General features: G+C 41.4%; 1 protein-coding gene across 3 annotated transcripts in view; it reads right to left on the bottom strand.

The window, feature by feature from the left end:
• Nucleotides 1-16,841, bottom strand: part of LOC130912847 (mitochondrial import receptor subunit TOM70-like) — an 88,075-nt gene that overhangs the window by 12,231 nt on the left and 59,003 nt on the right. For all 3 annotated transcript variants that reach the window (XM_057830929.1, XM_057830930.1, XM_057830928.1), the window contains 5 exons: nt 16,597-16,731; nt 11,100-11,207; nt 10,907-11,029; nt 10,743-10,840; nt 753-893 (listed from right to left, as the gene is read on the bottom strand). In XM_057830929.1, coding sequence (XP_057686912.1) covers nt 753-893; nt 10,743-10,840; nt 10,907-11,029; nt 11,100-11,207; nt 16,597-16,731 — 605 coding nt within the window. The remainder of the gene's footprint in view (nt 1-752; nt 894-10,742; nt 10,841-10,906; nt 11,030-11,099; nt 11,208-16,596; nt 16,732-16,841) is intronic.

The raw sequence follows: 16,841 nt of genomic DNA, 5'->3' as shown, positions 1-16,841 counted from the left end.
ATCAACTTTTCTGTCCGGGCTGGTTGCACTTGTTTTAGGACAAAGCGCTTTGCCCTTGGAGTTTGCTGGGAGAGCTGATTGCACGAGTTGGTGCGTCAATCTTGTGATAAGACGGCATTGTGTATCTCCTCTATTTCTTCTCATTAAACTATGGTGTGCTATTTATTTTATATTAGTAGTGTAGTCCTACCGTAAATATGAAAATGATACTATTTCCTGATTAATTATATTACGTGTGTTAGAGTAATGCAAACAGTTAGACGGTGCCAACCTGTACCATATGTATGTGTTAGATTCAAAGAAAAAAAATCATTTGAAAAATAAAATTGCCCTCCCCTAATAATTTTTATTTTTTGAAAATTATTATTATTATGATATTATTATTTTTATGAAAATTATATGCAAAGCACATGACCGTCTATGGTGCTAGTCACATTATCGGTTCAAAAAATAATTTTGAAGCATTATAAACATTTTTTTTTTTAATTTCATCCCTTTTTGTTCCTGTTTCATTGCTTTTACAATTTTTATATATATAGGAAAGTCGGTTACATGCAATGACACTTTTCGGCCACCGGGCGGGGCCAGGCCCCACCCTTAAGATGGTAAATGGTGTTATATAGCGCTTTTCCAACTTTTCAAGACGCTCAAAGTGCTTTACACTATCTCGCCATCCACCTACTGGTGACACAGCACCAGATCCGCTTATGTTTTCCATAGGTAAAAATCTATCCAGACAGTTGTGTCCTCACCTTAGAAGTTCGACACATCCCATTGATTCGTAAGCAAAGGCACATTTGTTGTCAATTTCGATGGCTTTTCCGATGAGGTCCAGGCCCAACTCAGACATGCTTGTCCAGTCCAGGTCTCGTTTCCACCGGAGCTGTAATAATCTGCAGTAAAACAGGGGTCGAGAATTAGCGCATACGTTTAACACCCTTTTAAAAGTCACACATTCAAGTTACAAAGTAAAAGAGAAGGCAAAAAAATCCCTTTTCAGCTTATATTGCTTGGCATTATAAGGTCTCGTTATGTGCATGTGTGGCATAGGCGGAGTTTGACCTTTGGGGCACGGGGGGGGACAACATGTTGATGACCCCAAAACGCAGTGTCAGCAAAAAAACAACTTACAAGAATATTTATAATAATAAGTTGAAAGTGAGCTGTCATGCCCTCCTATGTGCGTGCTGTACACGAAGACAGTAAGCTAAACACCTTCCGCTCTTGGAATGGTGAAACTGACAGAAATGCAAAAACATTTCTATAATCAGCAAAAATTGAAATAAATGCTCATATACATACACAAACAATATTTAATTGTCTAAATAAAGAAAAGATGTGATTATCTTCCTAAATTACAACTGTCAAGTAGTTGTATCGCTCTAAACAACAAATATATTCTCAATAAAAACGCTACAAATGATATGCATTGAATTGCAGGTTGAAGTGAAATGAAATGACCGCACGATGGCAGCATTTGACAAGAAATGAAGAATGAATCACAAGACTGAATAATTCGATATGGCCATAAGGTGGCGCGTATTACACTTAGTAAGCAACTAGGTAACAGTTGTAGCAGTAAGTGCTAAGACAATGAAAAACATGTACTTTTACGTTTCTCAACATACACATTTCGTAATAATGCTTAGAAATATTGAAGCTAACACTTTTAACACACATAAAGGATACATACCGACGATGCCACGTGTGCATGGGATGTTCATAATTGCTACGTGTCTACAGAGCGTGGGAGGACACGGTGAATGCTATTAACTCTAACCACTTCTGGTGTGAGATCACGTGACCAGTCTCAAGCATGCAGTCTCTTAAAGCAGGGGTCCCCAACCTTTTTTGCACCACGGACCGGTGTGATTTGTTTTGTTTTTTTCACGGACCGGTGTTCTGTTAAACTCCCAGTCACCGTGATCTCTTGTTAACTCCCTGAGGACGGCCTTGCCCTGAATGGTGACTGGGGCAATGAACCCAAGAGGATCGTAGATGCTGTTCACAGTCGACAGGACACCTCGTCGTGTGAAGGATTTCTCCAAATCGCATAACTTGAATCTGAAGGTGTGGGACATGAAGTCCCAGTTCAAGCCCAGACTCCGCTGCATAGGAAGAATGTCGGAGCTGAGGTCGAGATCTTTGAAGTCCCTCGGATGGTCTTGCGATGGGAAGGCTTCCAGTACTTCCATTCTGTTTGAGGCAATTTTATGCAGTCGCAAGTTTGATTCTGAAAGACTCGCTTGTGCCCTCCTGAGCAGGTCCACTGCTGCGTCCACTGTAGAGAAGGATTTCAAGCCATCATCTACATAGAAGTCGCGGTTGATGAACTGTCTGACATTCGGGTCGCTCTGTTTTACGCCCTGCCGCAGGCAGTAGATGGCCACCGCAGGGGAGGGACTGTTTCCAAAGAAATGAACCCTCATACGGTAATCGATGATGTCTTTGGACGGGTCGTTGTCTCTGAACCACAGAAACCTCAGAAAGTTGCGGTCCTCTTCTCTGACAAGGAAACAGTAGAACATTTGTTTAATGTCCACTGTCATTGCCACAGCTTCTTTCCGAAACCTGAGGAGGACTCCGATCAGGGTGTTATTGAGGTCAGGCCCGGTAAGTAAGACATTGTTCAAGGAGACTCCTCCATACTGTTCACTAGAGTCAAACACGACACGGATGTGGTTGGGTTTCTTTGGGTGGTATACCCCGAAGGTTGGCAGGTACAAGTGCTCTTCTCCTTCTCTGAGAGGAGATGCCACTTCTGCATGTTCGTTCTGGAATACTTTTTCCGTGAAGGCGAGGTAATGCTCTTTCACTACTGGCTTTCTTTCGAGACTTTGTCTCAACGACGAGAGTCGGTTTAGAGCCTGGATCTTGTTGTCGGGGAGACGAGGCCTTGGTGACTTAAACGGTAGCTGCGCCACCCAGCTGTTGTTTTTATCCTTCTTTAAGTTCTCCATGATTTTCAGGAACGATAGATCGTCGATAGATGGAGCCATTTTGTTATCATCTTTTGTTTGTTGGAACACTGTGGAGCCAAACTGCTCAGCTTCACTGCTATAGTTGAATTTCTCTGTAGAGTGTGGCTTAGGATGCTCGATGCTCTGGAGCTGACTGTACCTCTCTTTCACCCGAAAGACGTTTGGGCAGGGTTTGAAAATGGAGGGACATTCTTTCTCCAACGTCCTCGTATACAGGGCATTTACTGTCTCTGGTTTGTGGACACTTCCCAAATAAACATTCCCGACGATCACCCATCCAAGGTTGAGCTTCTGGGCGTAGGGCGCATCTCGAGGGCCGTTCACCTGCTTGCGGACCTTGTGTGCCGTGATGATGTCCCGTCCAAGGAGAAGCATGATGGGTGCGCTCGTGTCAAGACTTGGGATGAGATGAGCGATTGATTTCAGGTGGGGATGGTTGTAGGCAGCGTTGGGAGTTGGGATCTCCGATCTATTGTTGGGGATGTCGTTGCATTCGACGAGACATGGTAGCGGAAGATTGACCTTGCCGTCCATAGATTCAATTTGGTAACCCGAAGCTCTTCTTCCCATGGTTTCGGTCACTCCCGAGCAGGTGCGGAGAGAGTATGGAGAGCAGGGTCCTTGTATGTTGAAACTATCGAAGAATTCTTAATGGGCTAAGGATCTGTTGCTGTGTTCGTCGATGATTGCATAGACTGTCATCGCTTTCTCTCGACGGTTGACAGGGTAGATCTTGATGAGACAGATTTTTGAGCATGACCTGTCGCTGTCATTGACACCGCAGACTTCGGTGCAGCTTGTTGTGACCTCGGATGATTCTGTAGCAGGTGGCTCCCCGCCATGCTCTGTTGGGGGGTGTGGCTCCACAATCTGCGTTGCTGGTCCGGGGTGAAGAGCATAGTTATGTTTCTCACTCCCATATTCGATGCATGTGGCTGTATATTACATGCAACATTTATACCCTGGTAGGGTTCCGTCTTCCTTCGCTGCCTGTAGCTCCATCAGAAGGTCGCTGAGCTCATGAAGTTTCGCGTAATCTCTGTTGGTGACCTTTGGGAATCTGTCGATGCGTCGAAAGAGTGCTTCTTCAACTACCTCTGAAGCACAGTAGCAAGCGTCCAGTCTGTCCCATATCATCTGCAGCCCTCGTCTGGGATGATTAGTGTTGACAGCCCTGATACGTTTTGCATGCTCTGCTGAATCTTTCCCAAGCCATTTGACCAGTAGGTCCATCTCCTCGCTGAAGGTCGAGTCCCGCCACTGCATTTTGAAAGGACCGCTGCCAAGCTCTGTTGCTCTCTGGTTGGTCGTTGAATTGAGTCATGCCTGTTGTAACCAGCTCACAACGGGCGAAAAACTTGACGTCGTTCATGCTTGTTTGGTCCTGACGGGCTGAATGACTCGGCATGCAGGGACGTGGAGGACTCTGGTTACCGTGCAAGGGATAGGCATTGTGGGAACTGCTTGCATTTCCACGGTTTAGATACGTGGCTAGGCTGACTTGTGGCTTTTGAGCTGTTAGTTTATATGATGCTGTTCGGGTGATGTCAACGTCGGCGTGACCACTCTGTCTTGAGCCCTGGCACTGTCATAGAGTTCAAACACACTGGAAGAGCACCTCGATACTCACTCTTGTCCTGAGAGTGAGGATGTGGTGTCATAGGTGACTCTGTATATAGCGGACCAGTCTTGTCAAGAGTGACCAGCGAGTTCGGGTGAAGCTGACTTGTTTCATACTGAGTCCGTTCTTGCAGCGATGTGATTGAGTGTTCTCTCGACTGGTCGGCTACGTACCTTTTTGTCCGTTCGAGAACGGTGACGAGGGTCTCATCATGTTGAAGCTTCATGCTAGCCTGCTCACTGCCTTCAACAGCTGCTTCCAAAGACTCTGCTTCGGCCACGGCAGCAGCTACTTCTCTCTCTAGCGACAGCTTTGCCATTTTTGCCTCCAGTTGCACCTTTTCCACTTGTAGAGCACTCTCCACAGTGTTTCCCACAGGATTTTAGGAGACTGTGGTGGGAGGGTCTCTGACCATAGGATTTTTTTGAAACTGTGGTGGTGGGCTGCATCGGAGTCGGACAGCCACACCATTTCGTGCCACGGCGAATTTTTTATTTTTTTTTCATTATTTTTCCCCCCCAAGAAGAACCATAACAAAGATATATTTGAAATATTTCATTAGCTAGGCTAATGTTATAGCTCTCAGCTACGGTACATGTATGTAAAATGCGTTGCTGATTACAGCTACGTTACCCTATGTAATAATGCGACTTTTTTTCTCGTAGCAATAGTACGACTTACATCTCGTAGTGACTCAGGGTTGGCAACCCAAACTGTTGAAAGAGCCGTATTTGACCCCCCCGCCCCCAAAAAAAACAACTGATACAGTATGTCTGGAGCAGCAAAAAATTAAAAGCCTTATACAAGCCTTATAATTATCAATACTAGCTATATTAGCCTACTATAAAAATGACTAAGTTGGCTAGAAATACATAATTAGCCCTCATGATTAAATGTTTATTTTCCCTGCAGTGGATCCTATAGCGCACCACGTGACTACTCTGTTGTACGATGCCACCACAAGTTTAACTTCATTACAATATTAATGAATTGAAAGAATGTTTGTGTCATGTTTGACCTCCTAGAAATCCTATTAAAGCAAAAAATATATTTCCTTCCCCCATCTTTTTCCATTAAAAAAAAAAAAAAAAAAAAAAAAAAAAAAAAAAAAGCTCCGAAGCAGCGCTAAAGAGCCGCATGCGGCCCGAGAGCCGCGGGTTTCAGACCGCCGTCGTAGTCCTCCTTTTTCCTTTTTATTTGACCCTCATAAGTACTACATTACCACAACAATAACAGTCCTTCTGTCAACTGACCCAGTTACAGGACTGGGGGAATTCTAATAGCCGTGTAAAGAGTTTTACTTGATTCGGTGAGAAGGTGAATAGTTTTTTTCCCCGTTGTTCGTGAACTAAATTTCCACACAAACGCACATCGAGGTACCATTAACTTAGCAAGGAGAGGTATGAGAGTCATTTTTCGAGTGTCCCAGACCTCGCGAAATTAAGGGGGGGGGGGGGGGGGGGCGCATTTATCCAAGTTTCGTCAGCCGTAATTGTCTGAAGTTGCCGCGCCGGTGTTGTGCCGAAAAATAGCCACTCCACGCGAAATGTCCCCCCTGACGGGAGCGCCCACACGTCACTCGTACAAACAGCCTTTTCTTACCAATCGATGGACACTGATTCACGGAAACGACGTTCTTGTACCGTGAATATGTATCATTTTACTCTGCTTGAACTAATAAATATTTTACTGTGACCAACGCTCTAAAAGTAGAGCAAGGCTTTATTTTGGGCCCCGCCTCTCCGCGCAAGTTCAATCAAAGTTTGCTTTCCGTCCCAAGACGGCCGTCCACCGCTCACTTTCGCCGAAAAGTCCGATCCAAACTATTGTAATGCCCCGGATATGGGGAAGAAGGAGAGAAGTCTGTATTTGCTTACCCACTTGATTGTGGTAACAATAATAAAGAAAAACAATAACAAAATAACAGCGTGCTGCTAAGACATGCGACCGCTATCTCTCGCTATCTCGCTCGTTCTCCCATTCTTCCCACTCGTTCCCCTTGCGTCTCTTATTAAATAGATAAATAAATAAAATACTACTCTAAAATGCTACTCTACAAGTAGAGTGGAGTGGGCTACAGCTGTGTAATCGGCTGACTGACGCATCTGATTATTATCTTTTTTTTTTTTTTTTTCGGCGGGGGGGGGGGCAAACGAGACTGTGGCGGGCCCAAACGAGACTGTGGCGGGCCGCCACAGTCTCTTTCATTAGTGGGAAACACTGCTCCAGTTGCGCGTTCCGCGCGTTCCCTTCCTGTGTTAACCCTTTTTACTGACTCCATGTTCCAAAAGTTTGAAGAAGGCTCCCCGAAAACAGGTTGACAATTTATTTATCGACAATGGTCAAAAAACAAGGCAAAAACAGACGACAGAGGCACATTTCTGGATCCAGGGTCGTCAAAACAACGGCTACAGTTGCCACAGCGACCGACGCTGGTCTTGACGTCCCAAGCGCCCGCTATCAACTTTTGGCTGGGCCAGACCCTACATGTTTTAGGACAGAGCGCCCTGCTCTTTGTCCGTGGAGTAGCCGGGAGAACGGATTGCAAGAGTTGGTGCGTCAATCTTGCTCGTGACGCACACGTTGGGCTCTGTGATAAGATGGCGTTGTGTGTCTATTCTGCTTCTTTTCATTAAACTATGGTGTGCTATTTATATTCTATTCAATGTTTTAGAGTAGTATAAACAATCCTACAGTACATATGAGAAATGATACTATTCCCTGATTGACTGTATTACGTGCGTTAAATTAATGCAAATGGTTAGACTGTGCCTACGAGAAACGGTACCATCTTTTTCATTTCACCCTCATGAGCCCCGACAGGGCTGATAAGGTGATTCACTTTATTGTGTCCAAGGGCATGGAGTGAAGTCTGCCTAAACTATAGTTAGATGCTTTACTATCATGAATGTGTTAGAGTTTTAGAGTAGTACAAACAATCCTACAGTACATATGAGAAACGATACTATTCCCTGATTGATTGTATTACGTGTGTTAGAGTAATGCAAACGGTTTGACGGTGCCTCGTTACCTCAGTCAAAAATTGTATCCCCTGGACAGAGCGATATGGAGGTATAGTTGTGTCTTCATTATTCGATCAAGAAAAAAAGTTGCATCAATCAAAATATATATTTTCAATAAAAAAGTCACCTCAATTAAAAAAAAAAAAAAATGAATGCAAAAATAAATTTGAAACTAAAAAAAATGCAATTTGAAAGCTATTTTTATTTGAAGTTTCTTTTTTTTTTTTTTTATTTAAGTCCAAAAAAAATTTTTTTTTTTGATCGGAGCATTTTTGGGGATTGAAATAATGTTTTGTGTTTGGATCACATTTTGGCTTGGACATTTGTGTCTTTATTCTTGAATTAAAAAATAAGTTGCTTCATACAAAAAAATATTTTTTTTTTCAAAAGAAAAATCACAAAAAAAGAAAATTTAAAAAATAGAAAAAAAAGTTTTTGAATGAAAAAAAATATTTGAGACTCCAAAATTTGCATTTGAACACTTCATTTTTCATTAAAAAAGTTTTGATTTGTGCAATCCCTTTTGTGTTTGGGCCATATTATGGGTTGGACATGTCAATAATTCAATCCCCCAAAAAGTTGCTTCAATCAAAAAAAAAATATATATATATATATTTATTTTTTTTCATTCAAAGAAAAAAATCATTAGAAAAAAAAAAAATCCCTCCCCTATCTATTAATTTATTTTAATAATTTGCGAAGCAAATGACCGTCTAAAGTGCTAGTCACATGATCTGTTCGAAAAATTTTTTGACCCAATATAAAAATATCTTTTCTTGTTCTCTTGCTTTACAACATTTATATACACTCACCGGCCACTTTATAACAGGTTGGACCCCCTTTTGCCTTCAGAACTGCTTCAATTCTTCGTGGCATAGATTCAACAAGGGGCTGGAAGCATTCCTCAGAGAGTTTGGTCCATATTGACATGATGGCATCACACAGTTGGTGCAGATTTGTCGGCTGCACATCCATGATGCGAATCTCCCGTTCCACCACATCCCAAAGATGCTCTATTGGATTGAGATCTGGTGACAATGGAGGCCATTTGAGTACAGTGAACTCTTTGTCATGTTCAAGAAACCAGTCTGAGATGATTCCAGCTTTATGACATGGCGCATTATCCTGCTGAAAGTAGCCATCAGAAGTTGGGTACATTGTGGTCACAAAGGGATGGACATGGTCAGCAACAATACTCAGGTAGGCTGTGGCGTTCCAACGATGCTCAGTTGGTACCAAGGGGCCCAAAGAGTGCCAAGAAAATATTCCCCACACCATTACACCACCACCACCAGTCTGAACCGTTGATACAAGGCAGGATGGATCCATGCTTTCATGTTGTTGACACCAAATTCTGACCCTACCATCCGAATGTCGCAGCAGAAATCGAGACTCATCAGACCAGGCAACATTTTACCAATCTTCTATTGTCCAATTTTGATGAGCTTGTGCAAATTGTAGCCTCAGTTTCCTGTTCTTAGCTGAAAGCAGTGGCATCCGGTGTGGTCTTCTGCTGCTGTAGCCCATCTGCCTCAAAGTTCGACATACTGTGCCTTCAGAGATGCTCTTCTGCCTACCTTGGTTGTAATAGTTGGTTATTTGAGTCACTGTTGCCTTTCCATCAGCTCGAACCAGTCTGGCCATTCTCCTCTGACCTCTAGCATCAACAAGGCATTTCCGCCCACAGAACTGCCGCGCACTGGATATTTTTTCTTTTTCGGACCATTCTCTGTAAACCCTAGAGATGGTTGTACGTGAAAATCTCAGTGGATCAGCAGTTTCTGAAATACTCAGACCAGCCCTACTGGCACCAACAACCATGCCACGTTCAAAGTCACTCAAATCACCAACTGTGTGATGCCATCATGTCAATATGGACCAAACTCTCTGAGGAATGCTTCCAGCACCTTGTTGAATCTATGCCACGAAGAATTGAGGCAGTTCTGAAGGCAAAACGGGGTCCAACCCGTTACTAGCATGGTGTATCTAATAAAGTAGCCGGTGAGTGTATATGGTAGAAAACACTCAGATGACTTGAAGTTCTGCTCTGGGACCCCCAATTTGGCCAACTTTCAAAATTGCATGTAGGATACATCACTGGAAAAGCTTAAAATCTCAATTTTCTTGGGGAAGAAAAATTTTGAACGGGAGGGCATTTAAAAAAAAACAACATTTTTTTAAACAGCAAAACCCTATCTGGAGGCAAGAGCAGAATTAAAGACGCCACGATTTTAATGAGATATTATCGCGTACTTCCCTTGTTTCGATCCAAAAACTCCATGTAGCATGTATCACCGAGTGTCAAGACACAGCTGTGAATGGCCATAGCCGGACTTTTTGGAGATTTTATGGGTGAAACATGGTGATATGACATGGGTCGCGATGCAGAAATTGCAGACAACAAGGAGTGGTCGAGATTTTCTTTTCATATAGTTACCCTTTTAAACGTTATTTCCCAATTTTTCTTTGTTTGGATCGATTATTTATCATATAACATATCGGGGAAAATGCGACAGTAACAAAAAAATACAATTTAGCCATAGTTATGAGGTAGATATCCGTGACTTTTTTACAGACGCTAAATTTTTCATTGTGATGTAATTTGTTTAAAAGTTTAAAATACGCGAGTGAATATTTTTTTCAAGTCATTTTTCTTTTTGGAACTAAATATTAAACATCAATTAATGATTCTGAGCTAAAAATGACAGACATTTTGAATAATAACAATTACCTTATTTTTATGGCTAGGTTGAAACAAAAGCGGTTGCCTGATGTCTGTAAACGGGGGTTTTCAGGGTAAAACGGACAAATTCAAAATAGTTTGTGGGCTTAATGTGCCATGAATATGCTATGGCAGCATATAGACATATTGTTCTATCAAACACAACAGTTGTTTTGTCTTAAAATACTGCAGTTTCTTTTAAAGAGGAATGCAAGAGCAGAAACAGCTTTTTTAGTCTTGTCTGTGTTTTCCGCCATTTACATACACACATATATACAGTACATATATAGGAGAGTCAATTACATGCAATGACACTTTTCAGCCCCTTAAACTCCGCTTATGATGTGTGGTACTTAATACAAGCCTTTGCAACTGCTTAAGAGCATCACCCTTACCCTTTGTAAACATAATGCGTGGCGTTGTCTGGTTCCACTTCAATACACTTGTCGTACATCTCGTCTGCCTCTCCGAACAGTTTCATCCTGGTTAAAGCCTGGGAAAGACAACGAAAGAATGTTAAAGTTTAGATGTCACAGTAAGAATGAATACACATTGCTACCTGAGCGTATAGTGCGTAGCCCTCTGCACAAGTGGGAAACCTTTTGATAACGTCCTTGCATCCATCCAGGGCTTCTTGCATTTTTGTTTCGGTTCCGAAGAACTCGGTGTAATCGTGTGTGAACTGAAAACCACAATTGTCGCTTTTAACCCAAAATATTCAACAAACGTGATGGATGGTCATTAAAACTCACCAGAGCGAAGGACCTCTGCGCCTGGGTGAGAGCAAAGTCAGATCTGAGCAGGATGCTTTTGTCAAAGTCTTCTACAGCTCCTTCAAACTGGTTCAGCACCATCTTAAGCTGAGAGTAAATAGAACCACAGTATGTCACCTTTTGGAGAGATTTCCAGCTGTATGAAAAGCTGCTTGCTTTGGGTGACCAAACGTCCTCTTTGCTCAGACAAGTCCTCTTTTGATATCCTATTTTTACCGTCCGGCCAGGTTTTATAAATTCAGTAAAAAAATCCGTTTTTTATGATTTTTCACGGGACCAATTTGAAGAGAATCCCTCCGGCCGCTGGGGGGTAGCACTTGCCTGCGTTGACGTGGCTCCTACGAGTAGGAGCGGTAGAAGGAGTACGTCTTCATCTTGTTTTTTTGTTGCCAGTTTACCCCTGGCATCATGGGGCATTACCGCCATCTACTGGGTTGACGGTTTGGCGAGAGATCAGGCAGTTAGAGACCACAATAAGGAGTAGTTCTAAGAGACGTTCATAGTAGGGCTGTCAAACGATTAAAATTTTTAATTGAGTTACTCACAGCTCAAAAATGAATCGTAATTAATCGCAATTCAAACCAGCTCTATAATATGCCATATTTTCTGTAAATTATTGTTGGAATGGAAAGATAAGACACAAGACGGATATACAGTGGGGAGAACAAGTATTTGATACACTGCTGATTTTGCTGGTTTTCCCACTTGCAGAGCATGTACAGGTCTGTAATTTGTACCATAAGTTCTCTTCAACTGTGAGGGACGGAATCTAAAACATAAAAACAGAAAATCACGTTGTATGATTTTTAAATCATATATTTGCATTTAATTGCATGAAATAAGTGTTTGATACATCACAAAAATCGAACTTAATATTTGGTACAGAAATCTTTGTTATTACAGATACCAAACGTTTCCTGTAGTCCTTGACAAGGTTTGCACACACTGCAGCAGGGATTTTGGCCCACTCCTCCATGCAGATCTTCTCCAGAGCCTTCAGGTTTCGGGGCTGCTGCCGGGCAACACGGACTTTCAGCTCCCTCCATAGATTTTCTATCGGGTTCAGATCTGGTGACTGGCTATGTCACTCCAGGACCTTAAGATGCTTCTTACGGAGCCACTCTTTAGTAGCCTTGGCTGTTGCTTTGGGTCGTTGTGGGAGACCCAGCCACGACCCATCTTCAGGGCTCTCACTGAAGGAAGGAGGTTGTCAGCCAAGATCTGGCGATACATAGCCCCATCCATCCTCCCCTCAATATGGTGCAGTCGTCCTGTACCCTTAGCAGAGAAGCAGCCCCAAAAAATGATGTTTCCTCCTCCATGTTTCATGGTTGGGATGGTGTTCTTGGGGTTGTACTCATCCTTCTTTTTCCTCCAAACACGACGAGCCGAGTTTAGACCAAAAAATTCAATTTTGGTCTCATCCGACCACATGACCTTCTCCCATTGCTCCTCTGGATCATCCAGATGGTCAGTGGCAAACTTCAGACGTGTCTGGACATGCACTGGCTTCAGCAGCGGGACCTTGCGTGCACTGTAGGATTTTAATCCATGACGGCGTAATGTGTTTCTGATGGTTTTCTTCGAGACTGTGATTCCAGCTCTCTTCAGGTCATTGACCAGGTCCTGCCATGTAGTTCTGGGCTGGTCCCTCACCGTCCTCATGATCAGTGATGCTCCACGAGGTGAGATCTTGCATGGACCCCCAGAATGAGGCAGATTGACCGTCATTTTCAACTTCCATTTTCTAATAATCGTTCCAACAGTTGTTACCTTCTCACCAAGCTGCTTGCTTATTTTCCTGTAGCCCATCCCAGCCTTGTGCAGGTCTATTATTTTATCCCTGATGTCCTTACACAGCTCTTTGGTCTTAACCATTGTGGAGAGGTTGGAGTTTGTTTGTTTGAGCATGTGAACAGGTGTCATTTATACAGGTAACAAGTTCAAACAGGTGCAGTTACTTCCGGTAATGAGTGGAGAACAGGAGGGGTTCTTAAAAAAGAACTAAGAGCCAAAATATTGACTAGTTGGTAATGTATCAAATACTTATTTCATGCAGTTAAATACAAATTTATTATTTAAAAACTATACAATATGATTTTCTGGATTTTTGTATTAGATTCTGTCCGCCAAAGTTGAAGAGAACTTATGATACAAAATGCCAGTTCTTTTTGCATTTTTGTTTAACTGTGTAAGAATGGGGCCTCATTAATACAGATTGAAGCGCTTTTCTTTTTGTGAACATTTTTTTTTTGAGAGATGGGAATATTATTTTTGTTGTGCTTTCACTAAATGATACTTATGTTTATTGTGAAGGAGTTGCCGAGGCTTATGCCAATAAACAGTGCGGTCCAATGAACGCCTGTGTCCACTCGCCTTTTTTTTTTTTTGCCTCTTAGCTCTCGCAAAAAACAGCGTCATTGTAATGCGTTTGAGGCAATGCATGAGCGGGTCATTCCGCGCATGCGTTAAATGCGTCAAATATTTTAACGTGATTAATTAAAATACTTTAATTACCGCCCATTAACTTGATAATCTTGACAGCACTAGTTTATAGTGCTCCATACACCTTTCAAGTTTGTGTCTGGTCTATATTGGCTTATATGTGATGCAGAGATATATTGTACATTGTATTAGTCTAGTATTACTTGTTCTGCGTTCGTGTATTCTGTTGAATGTTAGTTTTATATTTAGGGATGGGAATCGAAAACCGGTTCTCTATATTCCTCATGTACGAGCAAGCAAGTTGGGTATAAAAAAATATAAACAAATTATTACTTAACATTTTAAAATTTCTATATTGTTTTATGTTACAAACAATTAAATGCTTGATTTCTAATGTTTATGTTCTAATGTTTTGTTATTAACACAATTTGGAAAAGATATACGGTTCCCCGGAAATTTGCCAAAAACCTGCCCATTCATTTTTAATGGGAAAAAAAGACAAGTTTCAAATTGTTACTAGTCCGTCAATTTTTGACGAAAACACACAATTTGGGCATCAAAAATTCCGTGACGGTGAGGGGCACAAAAGTTGTATACAGAATTTTGATTAAAATTACGGTCCCCGGAAATTTGCCAAAAACTGTCCCATTCATTTCTAATGAGAACATTTCCCATTCATTCACTTACAATGGGATTTCCAATTGAATTTATATTGCAGTGATGCCATTGACGGCCATGCATGTCGAATCTGTTGATGCCAATGTACTTGGATTCAATTGACTATATGGATGTCGATGCCAATGACGGCCATGGATGTCCAAAATTTTTCCCATTCATTTTCAATGGGGAAAAAACTAAATTTCCCCAAATCAACAGAAAATGACCAGATATCAATAGGACGTGTCCCCCAAACGCCCCCAACTCCATTGACGCTTAAGGGGGGTGCTGCCATTTACGTCCAAATTTTTTCCAATTCATTTTCAATGGGAATTTTTTTTTCTTCCCAAAATCAAAAGAAAATGACTAGATATCAATAGGACGTGTCCCCCAAACTTCCCCAATTCCATTTACGCTTATGGAGGGTGATGCCATTAACGGCCATAGACGTCCAAATTTCCCGTTCATTTCTAATGGCATTTAATTATGTTTTTTCATTCGATTGATGCCAATGTACTTGGATTCCATTGTACTGGACTGTCTCAGGAAATTAGACTATTGTGTATTCTAATTTTATGAGACAGTCCTGTATATATATCTGTATATATATATATATATATATATATATATACTGTACATCCAGTTGACGATAGCACCAACATACAGGACTGTCACATAAAATTAGAATACACAATATTCTAATTTCCTGAGACAGTCCAGTATGTCTATGTAAGTTGATACCATTGACGTCCAAAATTTTTCCCATTCATTTTCAATGGGAATTTTTTTTTTCCCCAAATCAACAAAAAATGACCAGATATCAATAGGACGTGTCCCCCAAACTTCCCCAATTCCATTGACGCTTATGAAGGGTGCCGCCATTGACGGCCATGGACGTCCAAATTTCCCATTCATTTCTAATGGCATTTTATCATGTTTTTTCATTCTATTAATGCCAATGTACTTGGATTCCATTGAGGCCTATGTAAGTTGATACCATTGACGTCCAAATTTTTTCCCATTCATTTTCAATGGGAAATTTTTTTTTTTACCCACAATCAACAGAAAATGACCAGATATCAATAGGATGTGTCCCGCAAACTTCCCCAATTCCATTGACGCTTATGGAGGGTGCCGCCATTGACGGCCATGGACGTCCAAATTTCCCATTCATTTCTAATGGCATTTAATTATGTTTTTTCATTCTATTGATGCCAATGTACTTGGATTCCATTGACGCCTATGTAAGTTGATACCATTGACGTCCATGTAAATACTATGTGGCAATATAAATGGCGGAAAAGACTCAGGTGACTTGAAGTTTCGCTCTAAGACCCCCAATTTGGCCAAATTTCAAACTTGTCCGATATGCATGTGTGATACATCATTGGAAACCCTAAAATCTCAATTTTCTGGGGGAAGAAAAACTTTGAACAGGAGGGCATTTTTTTTTAAAACAGCAAAACCCTATCTGGAGGTGAGAACACGCCAGAGCAGAATTACAGACCCTATGACTAATGAGATATAATCGTGTACTTACCTTGTTTCGATCGAAAAACTCCATGTCGCATGTATCACTGAGTATCAAGACACAGCTGTGAATGGCCACAGCTGGATTTTATGGGTGAAACATGGTAATATAACAAGGGTGTTGATGCGGAAATCGCAGACATCAAGGAGTGGTCGAGATTTTCATTTTCATATATTTACCCTTTTAAACCTTTTTTTTCTTAATTTTTCTTTATTTGTATTGATTATTTATCATCTAACATATCGGGGAAAATGCGACAGTAACAAAAAAAAATTCAATTTAGAGAAAGTTATGATGTCGATATCCGTGACTTTTATACAGACGCCATTTTTTTCATTGTGATGTAATTTCTTTAAAGGTTTAAAATATGCAAGTAAATAAAATATTAGACATCAATGAATGATTCTAAGCTAAAAATGACATTTTGAATAATATACTAATAATAATAATTACTGGGTTGAAACAAAAACGGTTGCACGACGTCTGTAACAGGCAAATTAAAAATAGTTCGGGGGCTTAATGCGCCGTGAATCTGTTATGGCAGCATATAGACATATTGTTTTATCAAACAACAGTTGTTTTGGCTTAAAATACAGCAGTGTCTTGTAAAGAGAAGTCAAGAGCAGAAACTGCTTTTTCAGTCTGGTCTGTGTTTTCTGCCATATTTTTTTTTTTTCATAAAACTGAATTTTTCTATCCAGATGGAGGAGGCACACTTTAAATATAATAAAATGATATAGGCATCTTTGAGTGATCTTTGAGTAAAATTCAAGTATCTCAAGACCGGGCCGAGTGTCCTCTTTTTTGGAAATCAAAATATGGACACCCTATCGTTACTCCTACCTGCCCCCTGTGATGGTACACATCGGGATTGCATGCGTCGATCTCTGCTGCCATGTTGAAGTGCTTTCTGGAAAGCAAGCGTTCGTGAGTCTGGTTGTATAGGCTCCCACGCTTGATGAGGGCGTTGGCACGCAGCTGCGGACAACCATGAAAAAGAAAATGAGCAGGTGTATGAGGAAGCATTTTAAATAGGATTTTCCCCAGTGCTTTATCAGGCTGGTAGAACACCATGCTTAGATCTTGGA

This window comes from Corythoichthys intestinalis, chromosome 3 (assembly GCF_030265065.1).
Source record: "Corythoichthys intestinalis isolate RoL2023-P3 chromosome 3, ASM3026506v1, whole genome shotgun sequence".
Classification (NCBI taxonomy): Eukaryota; Metazoa; Chordata; class Actinopteri; order Syngnathiformes; family Syngnathidae; genus Corythoichthys; species Corythoichthys intestinalis.
Note: the sequence above shows the minus strand (reverse complement) of the source record. Positions and strands in the feature narration are given on the sequence as shown.